Below are 15,771 nucleotides of genomic sequence, written 5' to 3' on the forward strand. Positions count from 1 at the left end.
TTCTACTAAACTCTCCAATGCTCAGTTCTGCACCGTGCCTGGTTTGGGTCACTGCCCTTTTGTAAAAAAAAAGGAAGGGAAACTGGAGAGGGTTGAAGGAGAAGTAACAATATGATTATGGGATTTGAAAAGAGACTGTAGGTTGTTTGGTCTAGAGAAGAGAAAATGATCGGATGAGGTTACATCTGTTGGCCAGAAAATGAAGAGGTTATATGGAGAAAAGTCTAATTGTTTGCCCTGCCCACTGAGGACTGAAAGAGGAAATGACTTGAAAACAACAGCGATTTAGGTTGAACAAAAATGTATTTCCTTTCAATCTGTCAAAATGTCGGCACGGACTACCATGAGAAATCGGGGCATCTCCACTCTTAGTGGATGGTTTCAATATCCACTGGCTCTGAGGCAAGGGAACTGGACCAGAAGATCTCTTGAGGTCCTTTCCTGTTCTATGATACCTGTCTGAAGAGGTTAGGGAAGTCATCTGCATTGTTGACTTTTCTGATTCCTTTTCCCCCTCCTCCTTCTGAAGCCTTGATCATCACTGGGTATCCAACTTCCTCAGCTGCCTGAGAGAAAGAAAGGGGGAAGAGAAGGAAAAGCAGGTAAGAACACAACGTTCAGAATGAGCTGGGACATTAGCAGAATTTCTTCTCACGGATGAACATTCCATTACAGAGAATCACCACCAAAAAAAAAAAAAAAAAAATGGAAGCTAACTTGCCCACTTTTGTTAGGGGCACTGGGATTAGGACCAGACCAAGTTACTAGTGAGTCAAAATGGCCCAGGGTGCCATTCGCTTATTGAGGACAACTGAATACTATCATCCTCGTCATCGGCACCGACGGTATTTCTTCAGCGCTTACTAGGTGCAGAGCACCATACTAAGCGCTTGGGAAAGGGCAGAGTTGGCAGACACCTTCCCCGCCCACAATATAAAAGCCTATTTGTTCGGGTTTATACTGAAATCTGGGGAAAACTTTGCAAGTCCTACAGAACAGGTATCGTACATCTGGGTTCAAATTTTCCCACACACCACGCCGACATCGCCCACACCACCACGGTAATGGGCAGCCTGTGCTAGTTTTTAGGCTACTGACTGTGTGCCATCGGTACCCGTTTTAGTTTCTGCTCCAACTGTTGCACTTGACGACAGTCAACATCACTCTGCTGAAGAAACTTTTTATGTGTACACTCTACCTCCTCTACCCATGTGAGCCCCCACGACGACACTGACACAACTTAAAAAATTCAAGTACTTTACCAAAGTATGTATCTGTGGTTTTTTAGATGATTTATCCATATTTGTAAAAATAAAAGAAGCCTGAATAATTTAGTGTGCGTTGGCTCACGGGATGGGGTCGATTTTTAAAAAGTCGCCTGGGGTGTCAAAATGACCGGGGCTGGCTCTAAACGGAATGGGATTAACCTCTCACTGTAACCTCTCTGCTCCACTTCGTCCATACTCTCTTGCTCTTGCAGGAGTAGCAAATGGGAATTTTAATTCAACTTCCTGAAGAGGCTGTTATAAACACGTTTACTAGAAAATCCAAGCAGAGCAGCAGAATGGGTTGGCGACCCGCATCTCTGAAGTTAAACGAGGTTACCATCCTCAAGACCGTAACCTCTTTGTGGGCAGGGAATGTGTCTACCAACTCTGTCACGCTGTACTCTCCCAAGCGCTTCAGTGCAGTGCTCTGCACACGGTAAGTGCTCACTAACCACGACTGACCGACCGACCGATCGACTGACAGGCCTTCCCGAAGGCAGACTGTTCTTCTAAAGTACCATCTTACGGTCAGCTGGCTGGAATTTTAGTGACAGCGGGAGGACGTAAACAAGGCAAGTGACAAATGAAGGCAAGAGGTAGCCCAGGTCGAAGGGGAGCAGCTTGATCCATGTGAGCTTCGGGTGTCTACGATGAGATTGTCCACTTCCATCTCAAACCCTTCCAAGTCCACACTGAAATCCGGTCTGGTATTACGAAAATTTTCCCAGTCTACGTCAAGGTGGCAGTGCCTCCTCGCACCTCCCCTTGGAGATATCTAGAACCGGCCCCTCGGCCCAAGCTGCCCGAGGCCAAGATCTGGCCGGCTGAAAGATGGGTTATAAAGGTGCAACGCAACCAGTCTCTAAAGTTCATAACCTACCAGCATCCCATCATCCACATCCTTCACATAACCCTTTTCATACACCTCCTGGGGAACGTTCAAGATGGGTTTCTGAAAATCGTTCTCCTGCCAGTCGACACAAAGACCTGCAATAGACAATATTGACCACAGGGTAACATTAAGGACCCAGTGCACCTTATCGCCGCCATTCGGGCTCGGAAAAGAGAAGGAGGAGAGGTCATTTGAAAGCGGAGAATAAAACAGTATCAGAACACGGTGTGCATTCTATTTAACACTGGATAACGGCTCCCTCGAAAGCCCGGCCTGGCAACTAAGGTCCCTACCTCAGCTGCCTGGCCGAGAGATGGGGGCAATCTGAGAGACCGAGTCACATTAGGGTGACTTTTCACAGCAAATTCAGGAGGCAGAGCTACCTTATCTGTATGCGTTAAGGTCCGTGCCTGGAGGAGAGTTCTAAGGGATAACTCAATCGTTACGGGTCCTTGGAAATTGAAATGTTAGTTTTTACTGGCCTCAGTAGAGCCACGAGTCCGTGCTCTTGAATGGCCCTGTACTTGGCGGGCCTAAGGAGAGTGCTACAGCCTCTCAATTCCAACAGGAACAAACTGAACCTTTCCTTTTCAACTTTGGCTCTATGACTTGGAGGGGTGTCCCCACGACCCTAGACAGATACAGTCAAAGCACCTGCTCAGCCTTGAGACCCTGGATAGTCCCACTTAGAGAGGCTTCTCTACAGTGCATGCTTCCTGTCTTCTAATTGGACGGGGAGGAAGTTCATATTACTATGAACAAGAAGAATTCACCCGGCTGGCCCGAGACGCATTCTGTAACTCAATTTTTTTTCCCATCTATTTTCCTTACAGCGTGGCTGAAGAGGAGACCCTCTAAGTGATTCCGTTTCTCCGAGTGGGAGCTGAGGCACAGTGAGGCGACCTCTCAAACGGCACGGTAAAGAGATCACGAGTCGACATTTTGGCCAACGCAGGGACGGAGACAGCTGAAATAAGGCCTACCTTCCATCACGGAGAAGTGATGTGACCTTCGGACTCCCAAGCCTGTGCTCTATCCACTACACTGTGTTGCTTAGTTCCCAAGTCTCTACCCATCCTGTTGATTTCCACAGCTTATCCCGATCCAAATAAGTTCTTTCTTACCGCTGCCACTCCAGGGAAGAGTGGGGATGCCTGCAGTCTGGGCCACAATGGAGGAAGCGATTTTATCACCCAGAGCCCACATGGCTTGGCTTGGAGGACCTGCAAAGACAAAACGGGACTCAGAGGAGAGAGGGAGAGACCTCGCAAATCACAAGCCAACACACGTGTGTCGGAGCCAGCCCGACTTCTTTTGAGATTGACGGGTAAAGAACGGAACAGGCAGGGCCTCTCAAAATGGGTACTTTCTTGTCATCTTCCAAATAGCAACACAGAAAACCAGCCAAGGCCAGGTTGGGATTCGTCCCTTCAACACGGACGAATTTAAAGCAGAATTTACTCTTTTTTAAATGATCGGTATGAGAAGGATCTTGGACTGTTCCATCTTGTGATTTCTAATTTTTCGGCACAGTTTCCACTGAGTCCCAGTAGAAGCTAACGGGGCGTCCTTACTCAGTTGAGTTCATTATCCCTTTCACTGAGGGGCATAACGCACTCGACTGCCCTCTCTCTGTCCTAATTCTCTCTTTTCGCTTCGGTTTTCCCTTCATCCTTCACGGTTAGCCTGCCTCTTTACACGCTGGTTTTCCGGAACAGTCTTGGATTTTGTTAAGCTGTCCCAAACGGTTGGAGAGTGTGTCTCAAAGGTTCTCGAAATGCCGAGGTCTCACAGAGCCACAGGCGGGCGTCATTTGAGAGGGATTTACTCAGGATCCCAAGGCAGAGATCTTCAATCTATCCTCTGGGAACGCTTCCAACGTGCTAGAAGGGGTCAGCCGGTACGGCAGGCAATAGGGCGCGAACTCTGAGGATCCCAGCGAGAAGGAGAGACGAGAGCAGGCGAGGAGAGAATGCCTTGCTCGGAGCTCCGTGGCGCAAGAGCAGCGGTTTCTCCTTTCGCTTTCTTGACCGCGGTTCTCCGCTCCACCTGAAGGTTGGCTGGGTTCCGGTAAAGCATTTCTGTATCTTTGGAGTGCTGGGTGTGAGGAAGGCGCTGAGATGTTGGGCGAAGGAGATGGAGGAGGTTCTCCAGGTGAAACCTCTGTGACCACAGGAGTGGAGTTTCTAGACAACTGATGGAATCTGCAATTCGCCCTCACTAGCCAACCTCCCATTTGGAGTCCCAACTCCTCAAAACTTCAACCCAGAGTCCTTCAAAAAAAACTCATTCAGTTGGACCATCCGCGATATGTGAACGGCCCAATTAGAAGTTTCTTTCCGCACGACCAGCATTCCCCCCGGCAATTCATTCGATCGTATTTACTGAGCGCTTACTGTCTGCAGGGCACTGTACTAAGCGCTTGGAAAGTACAATTCGCCGAGAGAGAGAGAGACAATCCCTACCCAACAACGGGCTCACAGTCTAGAAGGGGCAAAACCTGGGGTCCTTTCAAAGTCCCCATGAGGCCTCCCCAGTCGGAGTCAAGCAGCGAAAAGCGGCTAGGAGACCTAGGGTTTGGAAAGAGGTCAGGGCTGATAGTAATTTGCTGAAGAGAAGATACCTAGGCATGTTAAAAAAAGGGAAGAGCTCTGACTGGGTGGCAGGAGGAGAAGAGAAATAAAGGGCAGGCCCCGAAAGTAACCCGTTCAAGAGATTCTTACCCATAAAGGCAATGCCGTTTTTAAGGAGGAGTTCTGGAAGCTTGGGATTCTCGGAAGCGTGACCCCAGCCAGCCCACACTGCCTGCAGAGGAACATACAGCAATTTATTCTTTAGACATCCAAAACAAAACAAAAAAGCCCCACAAAACCCTGCTCCCTGAAACAATTTCTGCTCTGGCTGGTTCCATCACATATGGTACAATAGCCCCATAGCAGCGGCCTGTCTGCATCAAGTGCTCAATTCAGCTTCTTTGTTGTGGCTCTTGGCAACCTTCTCAGGAAATCACAATAAGCGGCCCTTTGTAGCAAGACCTCAGAAGAGGCTATAACAGAGTTATACTGGGTATTAAAATGCCAGCTAGCTTTGTTACTCTACAGGGAACTCACTTAACACCCTTTCAATCAGGCCACTAAAGGGCCGTTTCTGGAAACGTTCGAACCTCTGAACAACAACATTTTATCCGGGGAACTCCAGCTTTTTCCCTTCCCAGCTACAGGGCTTCAGCGGAAACCTTGGATTTGGGGCTGCTTGGGTTTTAACCTAATGCTTCGGGCCGGGCTACGGCTCTAGGACCAGGGCAAGGTATCAGACGTGTCTGAAGCCCCTTCAAAGACTTGTGAAAACACGGCGTGGTCGAGTGGATAGAGCACGGGCCTGGGAGGAAGAAGGATTTGGGTTCTGAGCGCTCAATAAATGCTACCGAATTGAACCGAAATAATCCTCGCCCCGTCACGTCTGCCGTGTGATCTCGGGCAAGTCACTTCGCTTCTCTGTGCCCAAGTCACCTCATCTGTAAAACGAGGATTGCGAGCCCCGTGTGGGACAGGGACTGAGTCCGACCTTACTAACTTGCTTCTAACCACGACGCTTAGGACGGTACCCGGCATTGTAGTAAGCCCTTAACAAATACCATTTGAAAAAAGACATCTCTTCAGAAACATTCCACTCTCTCCTTCTGGCTCACCGGTCTCATTTGACTAACGTGATTTAACGGTGATTCTGCCGAAACCCAAAGGAGCGACCCAGGAGACCTCTCGGTATCCATTTCCACCCTACTGCTCTAGATATGCCGACCCCATTTCAACTCATCTCCCTCCAGCCCTATCTTTCGAGACGCCTTCAAGAACACGAAATGAAGCTCTTTCCCCTCGATGTCCTTCCTCAGCTTCTCATCTGACAGATGCCATCCACGAGGACAGCCAGTGGGATGGGGGGGAGGGGGGTGAATTAGGCTTGAAGAGAAGACCCGCGTCTCTTACCTGCACCGGAATCCTTTTCGCGATATCGAGAATAAGTTCCACGTTTGCATAGTTGTTGTTGTTCGTGCCCCCTGGCACCGGCACATAGTGGTCTGCCATCTTAATGTACTCTGCAGACGCAAGCAGAGTGAACGGTCAGAGAACTTAGGGAGTGTAATGGCATAGCAGAGCTTCCATAAAGGATGCTCTCAATCAATCCTTCGCATTTATTAAGCGTTTACTGAGCGCTTGGGAGAGTATACTACAGAGGAGTGGGTAGACACGTGGGTAAGCTCGCAGGGGGCTTACAGTCTCCTCCCCCACGACGCAGGGTACCCAGAATCACTAGTCGGAATCCAACCTCTGCCGAGCTAAACCCTGGTTTGGAATGTCCCAGAGCAGGGGGTGGGAGGGAAGGATGTATTTGGGCTGCAGGGCCCTTTAATGACATTTACTTACCTGTTGACAGCTGGAGAACGGGTTTTCCCAGCTGTCCCACAGAGGGGAGGAGTAAAAGGAGAAGAGGGAACGGTTGGACTCCTGCCTGCTGAGGCTCCTAACTGCCTCCAAGCCCGCCACAGATGGAGCCCGCAGCCTCTGAAAGGTACCACTCCTCCCGGCGCCCACCCGCCTCGGGCTGCTGAACGCACTGGGGGCGGTGCAGGGTCGTGGCATGCCAGAGTTTCGGTTGCAACTGGAGAAGGCTCGGGGGTGTTTAGGAGTCACGGAGGACGTAAGCTTCAGGCCGCAGTAAACCAACTGGGGGACTTGAGCGCAGCCCGCGGGTCACCTCGCTTCTACCGGCTGCTTTCGGATAATGAGGAAAAACTCCGCCACGACGCACCCAGCCCAAACCCCTCGGCGACCAAGCGAACTAGGCGACCCCTTCATCTCTTCTCCTGGCTCTGACTTCTGGGAACCGGAGCCCTGCACCGGCCCGAGTCCAACGAGCCCTGGAAAATTCAAAGTCTGGCCCGACTGGGCCCTGGAAATATTTTTATGATCAGTCCTCGGCAGGCCCAGTGTGAAAAGAGGGCGCTGCTCCTTTATTTTACTGCCCTCTGGAAGGTTGCGGGGGCCGGAGCTGACCAAGTCAACAGCATCTAGCAGGAACTAGGAAACGGAAGGAAGGAGGAGCTCAAACGCACGATTTAAGATGGGAGCCGACCATTCTTCTGCCTTTAGAAAAATGAGCCGGGCGGAGAGGGAGACTAAATAAAGGACAGTCCTCTCAGTCTAGAGGGAGCATTTTTACATCGACATTTTAGCCCCTTCCTCCCTTTTACTGCAAAGGATCCAGCCTGAGGTGAGTGTTAAGGACTTATTTATTAGAGAAGCAGGGTGGCTCAGTGAAAAGAGCACGGGCTTGGGAGTCAGGGGTCATGCGTTCGAATCCCGGATCTGCCACCTGTCAGCTGTGTGATTTTGGGCAACTTAACTTCTCTGGGCCTCAGTTACCTCATCTGTAAAATGGGGATGGACTGTGAGCCTCACGTGGGACAACCTGACTACCCTGTATCTACCCCAGCACTTAGAACAGTGCTCTCCCTTGATTCTATTTATTGCTATTGTTCTTGTCTGTCCCTCTCCCCCGATTAGACCGTAAGCCCGTCAAAGGGCAGGGACTGTCTCCATCTGTTACCGATTTGTACATTCCAAGCGCTCAGTACAGTGCTCTGCACGTAGTAAGCGCTCAATAAATACTACTGAATGAACGAATGAATAAGCGCTTACTGTCATTTACTTCCCACCCAAACCCAGCCAGGTTTTTTGTTTTTTTTTTTTAAGTCCCCCTTTATTCATTCATTCAATCGTATTTACTGAGCGCTTACTGTGTGCAGAGTACTGTACTAAGCGTTTGGGAGAGTACAACAACAAACGGACACATTCCCTGCCCACGACGAGCTTACATTCTGAAAGGGGGAGACAGATATCAATGTAAATAAATTGCAGATATGTACATAATTGCTGCGGGGCTGGGAGGGGGATGAACAGAGGGAGAAAGTCAGAGCGACGCAGAAGGGAGTGGGAGACAGAGGAAAGGGCAGGGGGGCTTGGTCAGGGAAGCCCTCTTGGAGGAGACGTGCTTTCGTTAACGCTTTCAAGGCGGGGAGAGTCGCTGTCTGTCGGATTTGAGGAGGGAGGGCGTACCAGGCCGGAGGGAGGACGTGAGCGAGGGGTCGGCGGGAAGACAGACGAGATGGAGGTGAGTAGGTTAGCATTAGAGGAGTGAAGTGTGCAGGCTGGGGTGTAGTAGGAGAGTAGCGAGGTCGGGGCAGGAGGGGGTGCACAGGGGCACCTCTACTCAGACTCTGCACAGGTTGGATCTGTGGAAGACCTCGACCAGCGAAGGTCTCTACAGCAACCCGTGGAATGGGTGCCCGTCAGGACTAGGCAGACACCCTGTTCCATTTTGGGTGGCTTTCATCTTTTTCAAGTCCGGAAAAGCGCCAAAAGGGAGAAGCTCTATAAAAGAGAGCCAACGGCAGGGCAGCGGACCTTTCTGCCTTCCTAAATGGGATAAGTCTCCACCCACTCCCTACGAATACCTTCAAGTTCCTTCCTTCCATTTCGATTCCCTGGGCTATCCCCGCCTCCATCACCCAGATGAATGAGGATTCTCTTTAGGGAAAGGATGGAAAAGAACATTTTATGAATTCAATCCTGGAGCCATCTAGCTAGCAACAGATATTTAATAAATTGTTTACTTCCTACCAGCCGGCTGAGGCCGGTAAAATGTGATTTAGTTGTCTGTCACCTGAATGGAAGTGGAGGCCGCATGAAAAAGAGGCAAGAATATTGAACTGTTCAAGTAACACGATTTCCCTTTTAGGTCCTGGGGTAAATGTGAATATGATTTAAGTAAAATCAGGAACTCCAAATTTGTTCCTTCGATGATGCCGAAGTTGAAGGGTTCTGCAGGTAGCTTTCCTTCTCTGGTAACGTGCTAATGTGTAACCCTAACCCTAACATTTTTTGTGTTTTTTTAGATTTTTTTGAAAAAAACCTAAGGTGGAGGAGGCTGGGGGGGTAGGTGATGGGGTGGAGAAGGAAGCATCCTTGATGAAAATAAGTAAGTGGTAACCAAAATGTTCACATTCACATTCGGTCACACTTTTAGGTATCCATCTTGGCACCCAAAAGGCCTACAGGGACCCATAGCCACCATGGTGGCACGGCGGGATGGAGGAGAAGGAATAGAGAAGCTTGTCCTCTCCTGCCCAGAGCCCTCTCCTCTCCCCCTCCACTTCTTCACTGCTTCTCCCACACCCCCGGCCCCACCATCACTGTTAAACTGATCCACCCTGTCACCGTTCTGGCAACCTGACCCATCCTGCGACCACATTGGCAAACTGACCTTCCTCAGAAATTTCTACCGTGGCCTGAAGCATGTAATTTCAGCAGTGCCAGTAACTACCGTGGTTGAGTGCAGTTCGGTCCAACGGCAGAGCCACAGTTAACAACTGTAGTAATACTGCCGCTGTTTCTGCCAACATCAAAGCGGGAGAGGAGGAGGAAGAGAATGAGGAGAGGAGGAGGCGGACGGGGCCATCTGTTCACTTGTTTCTGCTGCCACTTCTGCCTACCTGGCAGGGGCAGGGCTCCAGACGACAATGGGGGTTCAATCCATCAATCAATGGTACGTACGCGAGCGCTTACTGTGTGCAGAAAACTGTACTAGGCGCTTGCGAGAGTACAATGTAACCGAGTGGGTAGATCCCTTCCCTGCCCACCATGAGTTTACAGTCTAGAGTTTAAAAAGTGGCCCCCTCTTCCCTCTCCTTTTCTCCTCTTACCTTCTCTGTCCCCTTCTTCTTCCCCTCTCTTTCTGTCCCCCCCCCCCCACCTCGGCCTGACCCCCTCAGGTCCCCGTCCTGCTTCAGGTCGACTTGTCTCCAAATACTACGCCTAAAAAATATCTACGCTACCTCGCAGACGACGACATTCCATGGAATAGAGACCTTGGGAATTACCACGCCCCTAGATTAGGACGATAATCTTTGATCCACAACTCTGTGGCTGAGATGCCTGCAGGTAAGGAGGGGGAGGAAAAGGCAGTTGAGAAACAGGTGGAAACCCAGGACCGTGAAGGTGAAGAAATTCCCACAGGACAGAAGCAGACGGTGACTCAAGGAGGAAATGGAGACTTCAAGATCACCAACACCGAAGAACTCCAAACTTGAAAACGATCCATCGATTACTTCCTCTCCAACTTAACCTGGAATTAACAGCCTCTCTCGAAAAGGGCTTTCTAACTCCCTAAGTGGAGGGTGGACGGAGGAGAACGTACCGCGGGGATACTTAACGCTAAAAAAAAGATGCACGGTTTGGAAGGCCAAACGGAACCGGTGTTGAAATCTCTACCTACTTGTGCCCGAAACTGAGGGGCTGGAAAGCCTAGGGTAGATCAAATTAGTTAAAGTTTAACAACCACAGAACTTGAGATGTGGAAAAAAACAAAAAGTCCCATTTGGCGCTGGAATCGTTTCTAAGGGATCCAACCTCTGAAGAGTGAGGATTTCTCTTTAGTTGCACGTGGAATCTCCACGAGGTTAGGCGTGTCCCGAAGTTAACCTGCCACCTACTTGAGGGATGAGCCAGACAATCCGCACACTCTGGGAAGGAGAGGGCTGGCTTTTCGTGGCCAGCTCTGACACCAGGAGCTCACCTGCGTTGGCTTTCAGATCTTCGGGTGTGACCATGACCACAAATCTAATGGCCCGCTCATTTCTAAACATCTCATAAGACCACCGGCGGATAGACCGCATGCATTTCACGGCAGCGATGCCATTGTTGGCGATGAGAACCTAAAGAAAAAAAAAAATGAGGGAGTGAGAGTGGAGAAGGGGAGGCAGGGAGGAGAAAGGTGTGGAAGAGAATTAGAGATTTCACCAAGGTCCGTGTTCCTTCGGGCCAGCTTCCCAGAAGAAAGCTTATTACCCTCGATACCGTTGAAAAACCAGCTCTCGCTCAGTCGGCCCGATACTGAGGTGCAGGCCAAACAGGTACCACGAGAGATGTCAACCCGTACTAATTCTCTCTAGTTCTATTTTAGGAAGAGATCAGGCCCAACTGCACAAATTCCAGAATCCCCTCTGCGGGACGAAAGAGGACGGCAACCTCACGGAGTCAGCCAAGTTTTAAGCCTGGGTATTTCCACGTCTCTCTAACTGATCCGTTGAAGAATCTCTGCAAATTCAAGTTTTCCGGGCCTCCACATACCAGTATCTCCACAAGCCGATGAGACCTACTCCTACTTTGGGTGTTCTCTTTTAAAAATAACGGTAATAACGTTAATGGTATTTGTTAAGCACTTACTAGGTGCCAGGCACTGTACCGAGCGCCGGGGTGGACAAAAGCAAATTGAGTTGGACGTAGTCCCTGTCCCATTTGGGGCTCACAGTCTCAATCCCCATTTGGCAGACGATGAAACTGAGGCGCAGAGAAATCAAGTGACTCGTCCAAGGTCACAGAGCGGACAAGCGGTGGAGCTGGGATTAGAACCCGTGACCTTCTGACTCACGCTCTATCCTCTACGCCACGCCGTTTCTCTTTTGGTTTTGATGGTATTGGTATTTGAATGGTATCGGTTAAGCGCTGACCCTACGCCAGAGTCCAGGTAATCGCGTTGGACACAGTCCACATGGGATTCGAGGTCTTAATCTCCATTTCACAGCTCAGGTAACTGAGGCACGGAGAAGTTCAGCGACTTGCCCAAGGGCACACGGGAGACAAGTGGCAGGGCCCGACTTGGAGCCCAGGTCCTCTGACTCCCAGGCCTGCGTTCCGTCCTCAACGTCACTTCTCTGTGCCTCGGTTCCCTCATCTGTGAAATGGAGATGAAGACTGGGAGCCCCACGGGGGACCACCTGATGACCTTGCATCTCCCGCAGCGCTCAGAACAGTGCTTTGCACAGAGTAAGAGCTTAACAAATACCATCATCATTATCGTTCCACTAGGCCACGCTGCCTTGCCTGACAAACCACGGATCCTGTGACTCCTGACAAACCACACATGACCTGTTGCCTCCCTCTGAAATAAGCCTAAAAGCCCTCTGGCCATTTCCCCAGATTTCTGCGGACACGACCTAGGTAAGTGATGAAGAATTACGCACATCACAGATTGCGGCATCTAAAATCTCCACTCGGGACCTTTCCCCCAAACCCTCCAGTTACCCAGGGGGAGGCCCGAGAAGTCACACGGGTTCCATTCGCCCCGCTCACGTGCAAGATCAGAGCTGTTCCCCGGCCTCTTGAGAGCCTGGGCCACTGAATGAGAAGCGGCACGGCCTAGTGGATATAGAACACGGGCCCGGGAGTCAAGCGCTTAGTACAGTGCTCTGCACCCGGTAAGCGCTCAATAAATACGACTGAATGAAGGGCCTGGGTTCTAATCCCCGCTCCACCACCGATAATAATGTTGGTATTCGTTAAGCGCTTACCGTGTGCAGACCACTGTTCTAATCGCTGGGGCAGATACCGGGTAAGCAGGTTGTTCCACGTGAGGCTCACAGTAAATCCCCATCTTACAGATGAGGTAACTGAGGCACAGAGAAGTTGAGTGACTTGCCCACCGTCACACAGCTGACAAGGGGCAGAGCTGGGATCTGCCGGGTGACCTTGGGCAACTCACTTCACTTCTCCGGCCTCAGTTTCCTCATCTGTGGCTCACTGGAAAGAGCACGGGCTTTGGAGTCAGAGGTCATGGGTTCGAACCCCGGCTCTACCACTTGTCAGCTGTGTGACTTTGGGCAAGTCACTTAACTTCTCGGTGCCTCAGTTACCTCATCTGTAAAAATGGGGATTAAGACCGTGAGCCCCACGTGGGACAACCTGATTCCCCTGTGTCTACCCCAGCGCTTAGAACAGTGCTCGGCACATAGTAAGCGCTTAACAAATACCAACATTATTAACATTATTATTATCTGCAAAACGGGGATTAAAACCGTGAGCCCCATGTGGGACAGGGACCGTGTCCAACTCGATTTGTTTGCACCTGCCCCAGCGTTTAGTACACTGCCTTGCACATAGTAAGCACTTAAGTACCAGAATTATTATTAATATTGTCAGTTTCATAACCGCCGCCTCACCATAATCTGGTACCCTGCGCAGCTGCTCTCTTGCAATCATTCAGAGGATAAGAGTGTGAGCCCCACGTGGGACAGGGACTGTGTCTAACCTGATTAACGTGTATCTAACCCAGTGCTTAGAGTAGTGCCTGGAACATATTAAGTGCTTAATCAGGTCCATCATTATTATCATTATTATTATTATTATTAATAAGTGTTGCTAAATCTACAGTGCCCACAGATTGAAAACACAAACTCTTTCCCATAAGAAATAAAAAGTGACCTCTTTCTAGCATTTGCAGTTGCAGGTGGGTACCTGACATGCAAAATAAGATTTAGTGGGGCCGAGGGTGAAAAATCCTTTTGGAAAGAGGCGGACCCCGACTCTGGAAATGCAATGTTCGTTTTGAGCAACTGCTTCGTAGTCCAGCATCCACTAGCTTGGGAATCAGGGCTTTACAGTCCCCAACGGCAGAAACGCAGGGAAGAATAGGAACTTAAAAAAAAGTGCACATCTTACCTTCTCGATAACTTTATTTCCTCCAAAACGAGTCACAAATTCTGCTGGAGAAGCCACGGTGAAATCTCGCTGCAGGTCTACTTTCTTTCGATCGCGGCCTTGTTTTACCAGGTGTAGGCCAGACATGCTGGGCCTAAAAGGGACCAAAAAATATAATGACTAAAAAGAGACCTCCTTCACTGATTCCATCTCTGACAGGATCTCAGGTCTGGAATTGCAGTGCCCAAGACATCCATTCGACAGTATTAATTGCTCAGGGTACGCAGTACTGAATTGAATGCTATACAGAATTACAAAGGACTAAATAAGAGAGTCCCTTCCTTCAAGACGCTAACAATTCCTGGTTTACATCTATAAACAAACGGGAGATGAAAAGACAAGGGGACAGATGTTTCTCACGGAAATAAGAGAGAGGTTATTTTCAGCCTAATGGGAAAAAAAAAATCAATGTTTTACAAAACAGCGAGGAATCACTCCCTGATGAATCTTCCATCTCCCCACCCCATTTCCCCCCCTCCTGCCTTCATGTCACTTCTATACTTTCCCATCACCTCACCCACAGACTTGGACACTCCACCTGACCCGTTGCCCCCATAGCATTCAATGCCCATATTTTTAAACCGTGCCACTCCCCAAGTGCAATACAGTTTAGGCTCGGTCTCCACCGTTAGATTATAAACTCCGGGGGGGGGGGCAGGGATTGGACCAACTAACTCTAATGTACTCTCCCAAGGGATTATCACAGTGCTCTAATTGGAGGAAGTGCTCAATAAATACTCTCAGGTGACTCCTCAAAGAAACTCTCAAACGGTAAAGGGACAGAAGAAGAATTCACGGCTAGAGAAGGGGAGTATTGGGTGGGCTCGGAGGTCTAGGTCAGTCTGAGTTTAATTTCAGAAAGCCGGGCCCAAAATGACGGCTACGCTCACTCTCGGATCTCAGTAAAAGGCAGAACCTCGATTCGTTCAATTGTATTTATTGAGCGCTTACTGTGAACTGACCTCAGTGCGAGCACTCAGTGATTTCCGTGCATGGGCAATTCCTTCTCCACGCTCAGAGGAGCCGTCGGGTCATAAGGGACTTCCCTTTCCAGGACCTGCCAACCCCTGCCCCAGAGAGGTCTGAAATCTAGACCTAGCTATACTAGTAATATAGTTGTAATATTCAAGAAACGCCAACAGACTATAACGCGCCGTACACGAGCCTGTGGTAAAGTACATCAGAAGCACAAGGCGCATCTCCTGCCCACAAAGAGCTTATTCATTCATTCATTCAACAGTACTTATTGAGCGCTTTACTATGTGCAGAGCACTGCACTACGCGCTTGGAATGTACAAATGGGTGGTGGGGAGGGGGAAGATTGACAAAAACATTTACAAACGATGGAATCAATCAATAGCGTTTACTGAGCGTCTGCTGGGTGCAGACCATTTTACCAGGCGTTTGCGAGAGTACAGTACAACCGAGTAGACAGATACGACCCCTGCCCACAAGCTTACAGTCCAGAAGTGGAGACCAGCATTAAAATGAATCGCAGATAGAGAAATGGCGGCATGTAAGGACATCTACACGAATGCTGGGGGTGGGGTGAATGAATATCCAGTGCGTAAGGGATAGAAATCCAAAGGCAGAAGGGAGACAGAGTTGGAGAAATGGGGGCTTCGTTGGGAAAGGCCTCTTGGAAGGAGATGAGATTTTAGAAGGGCTTTGAAGATGGGCGGGTGGTGGTCTGTCACATCTGAAAAGGGAGGGAGTTCCAGGTCAGAGGCGGGACCCGGGCAAGGGGACAGAGGCAAGATAGACGGGATAGAGGCACGATGAGTAGGCTGGCTTTGGAGGACTCAAGTGGGCGGGCTGGGTTGTAGAAAGAAATCAGTGAGATATGTGGGAGGGCTGACAGTGTTATAAAGTCAATGGTAAGGAGTTTCTGTTTGACGGGGAGGTGGGTGGGCAACCACTGAAGTTGTCGAGTGGGGAGACATGGGCCAAAAGCCCTTTTTTTTTTTGTTAGAAAAATGATCTGGACAGCTGATTGAAGTACGGACGAGAGTGGGGAGAG

General features: G+C 49.7%; 1 protein-coding gene across 8 annotated transcripts in view; it reads right to left on the reverse strand.

The window, feature by feature from the left end:
* The window catches only part of ACACA (acetyl-CoA carboxylase alpha), a 258,984-nt gene that overhangs the window by 186,282 nt on the left and 56,931 nt on the right, over window positions 1-15,771 (reverse strand). For all 8 annotated transcript variants that reach the window (XM_029082675.2, XM_029082678.2, XM_029082676.2 and 5 more), the window contains 7 exons: window positions 13,713-13,845; window positions 10,792-10,930; window positions 6,144-6,253; window positions 4,884-4,965; window positions 3,285-3,383; window positions 2,149-2,255; window positions 456-566 (listed from right to left, as the gene is read on the reverse strand). In XM_029082675.2, coding sequence (XP_028938508.1) covers window positions 456-566; window positions 2,149-2,255; window positions 3,285-3,383; window positions 4,884-4,965; window positions 6,144-6,253; window positions 10,792-10,930; window positions 13,713-13,845 — 781 coding nt within the window. The remainder of the gene's footprint in view (window positions 1-455; window positions 567-2,148; window positions 2,256-3,284; window positions 3,384-4,883; window positions 4,966-6,143; window positions 6,254-10,791; window positions 10,931-13,712; window positions 13,846-15,771) is intronic.

This window comes from Ornithorhynchus anatinus, chromosome 17 (assembly GCF_004115215.2).
Source record: "Ornithorhynchus anatinus isolate Pmale09 chromosome 17, mOrnAna1.pri.v4, whole genome shotgun sequence".
NCBI classification, from domain to species: Eukaryota; Metazoa; Chordata; class Mammalia; order Monotremata; family Ornithorhynchidae; genus Ornithorhynchus; species Ornithorhynchus anatinus.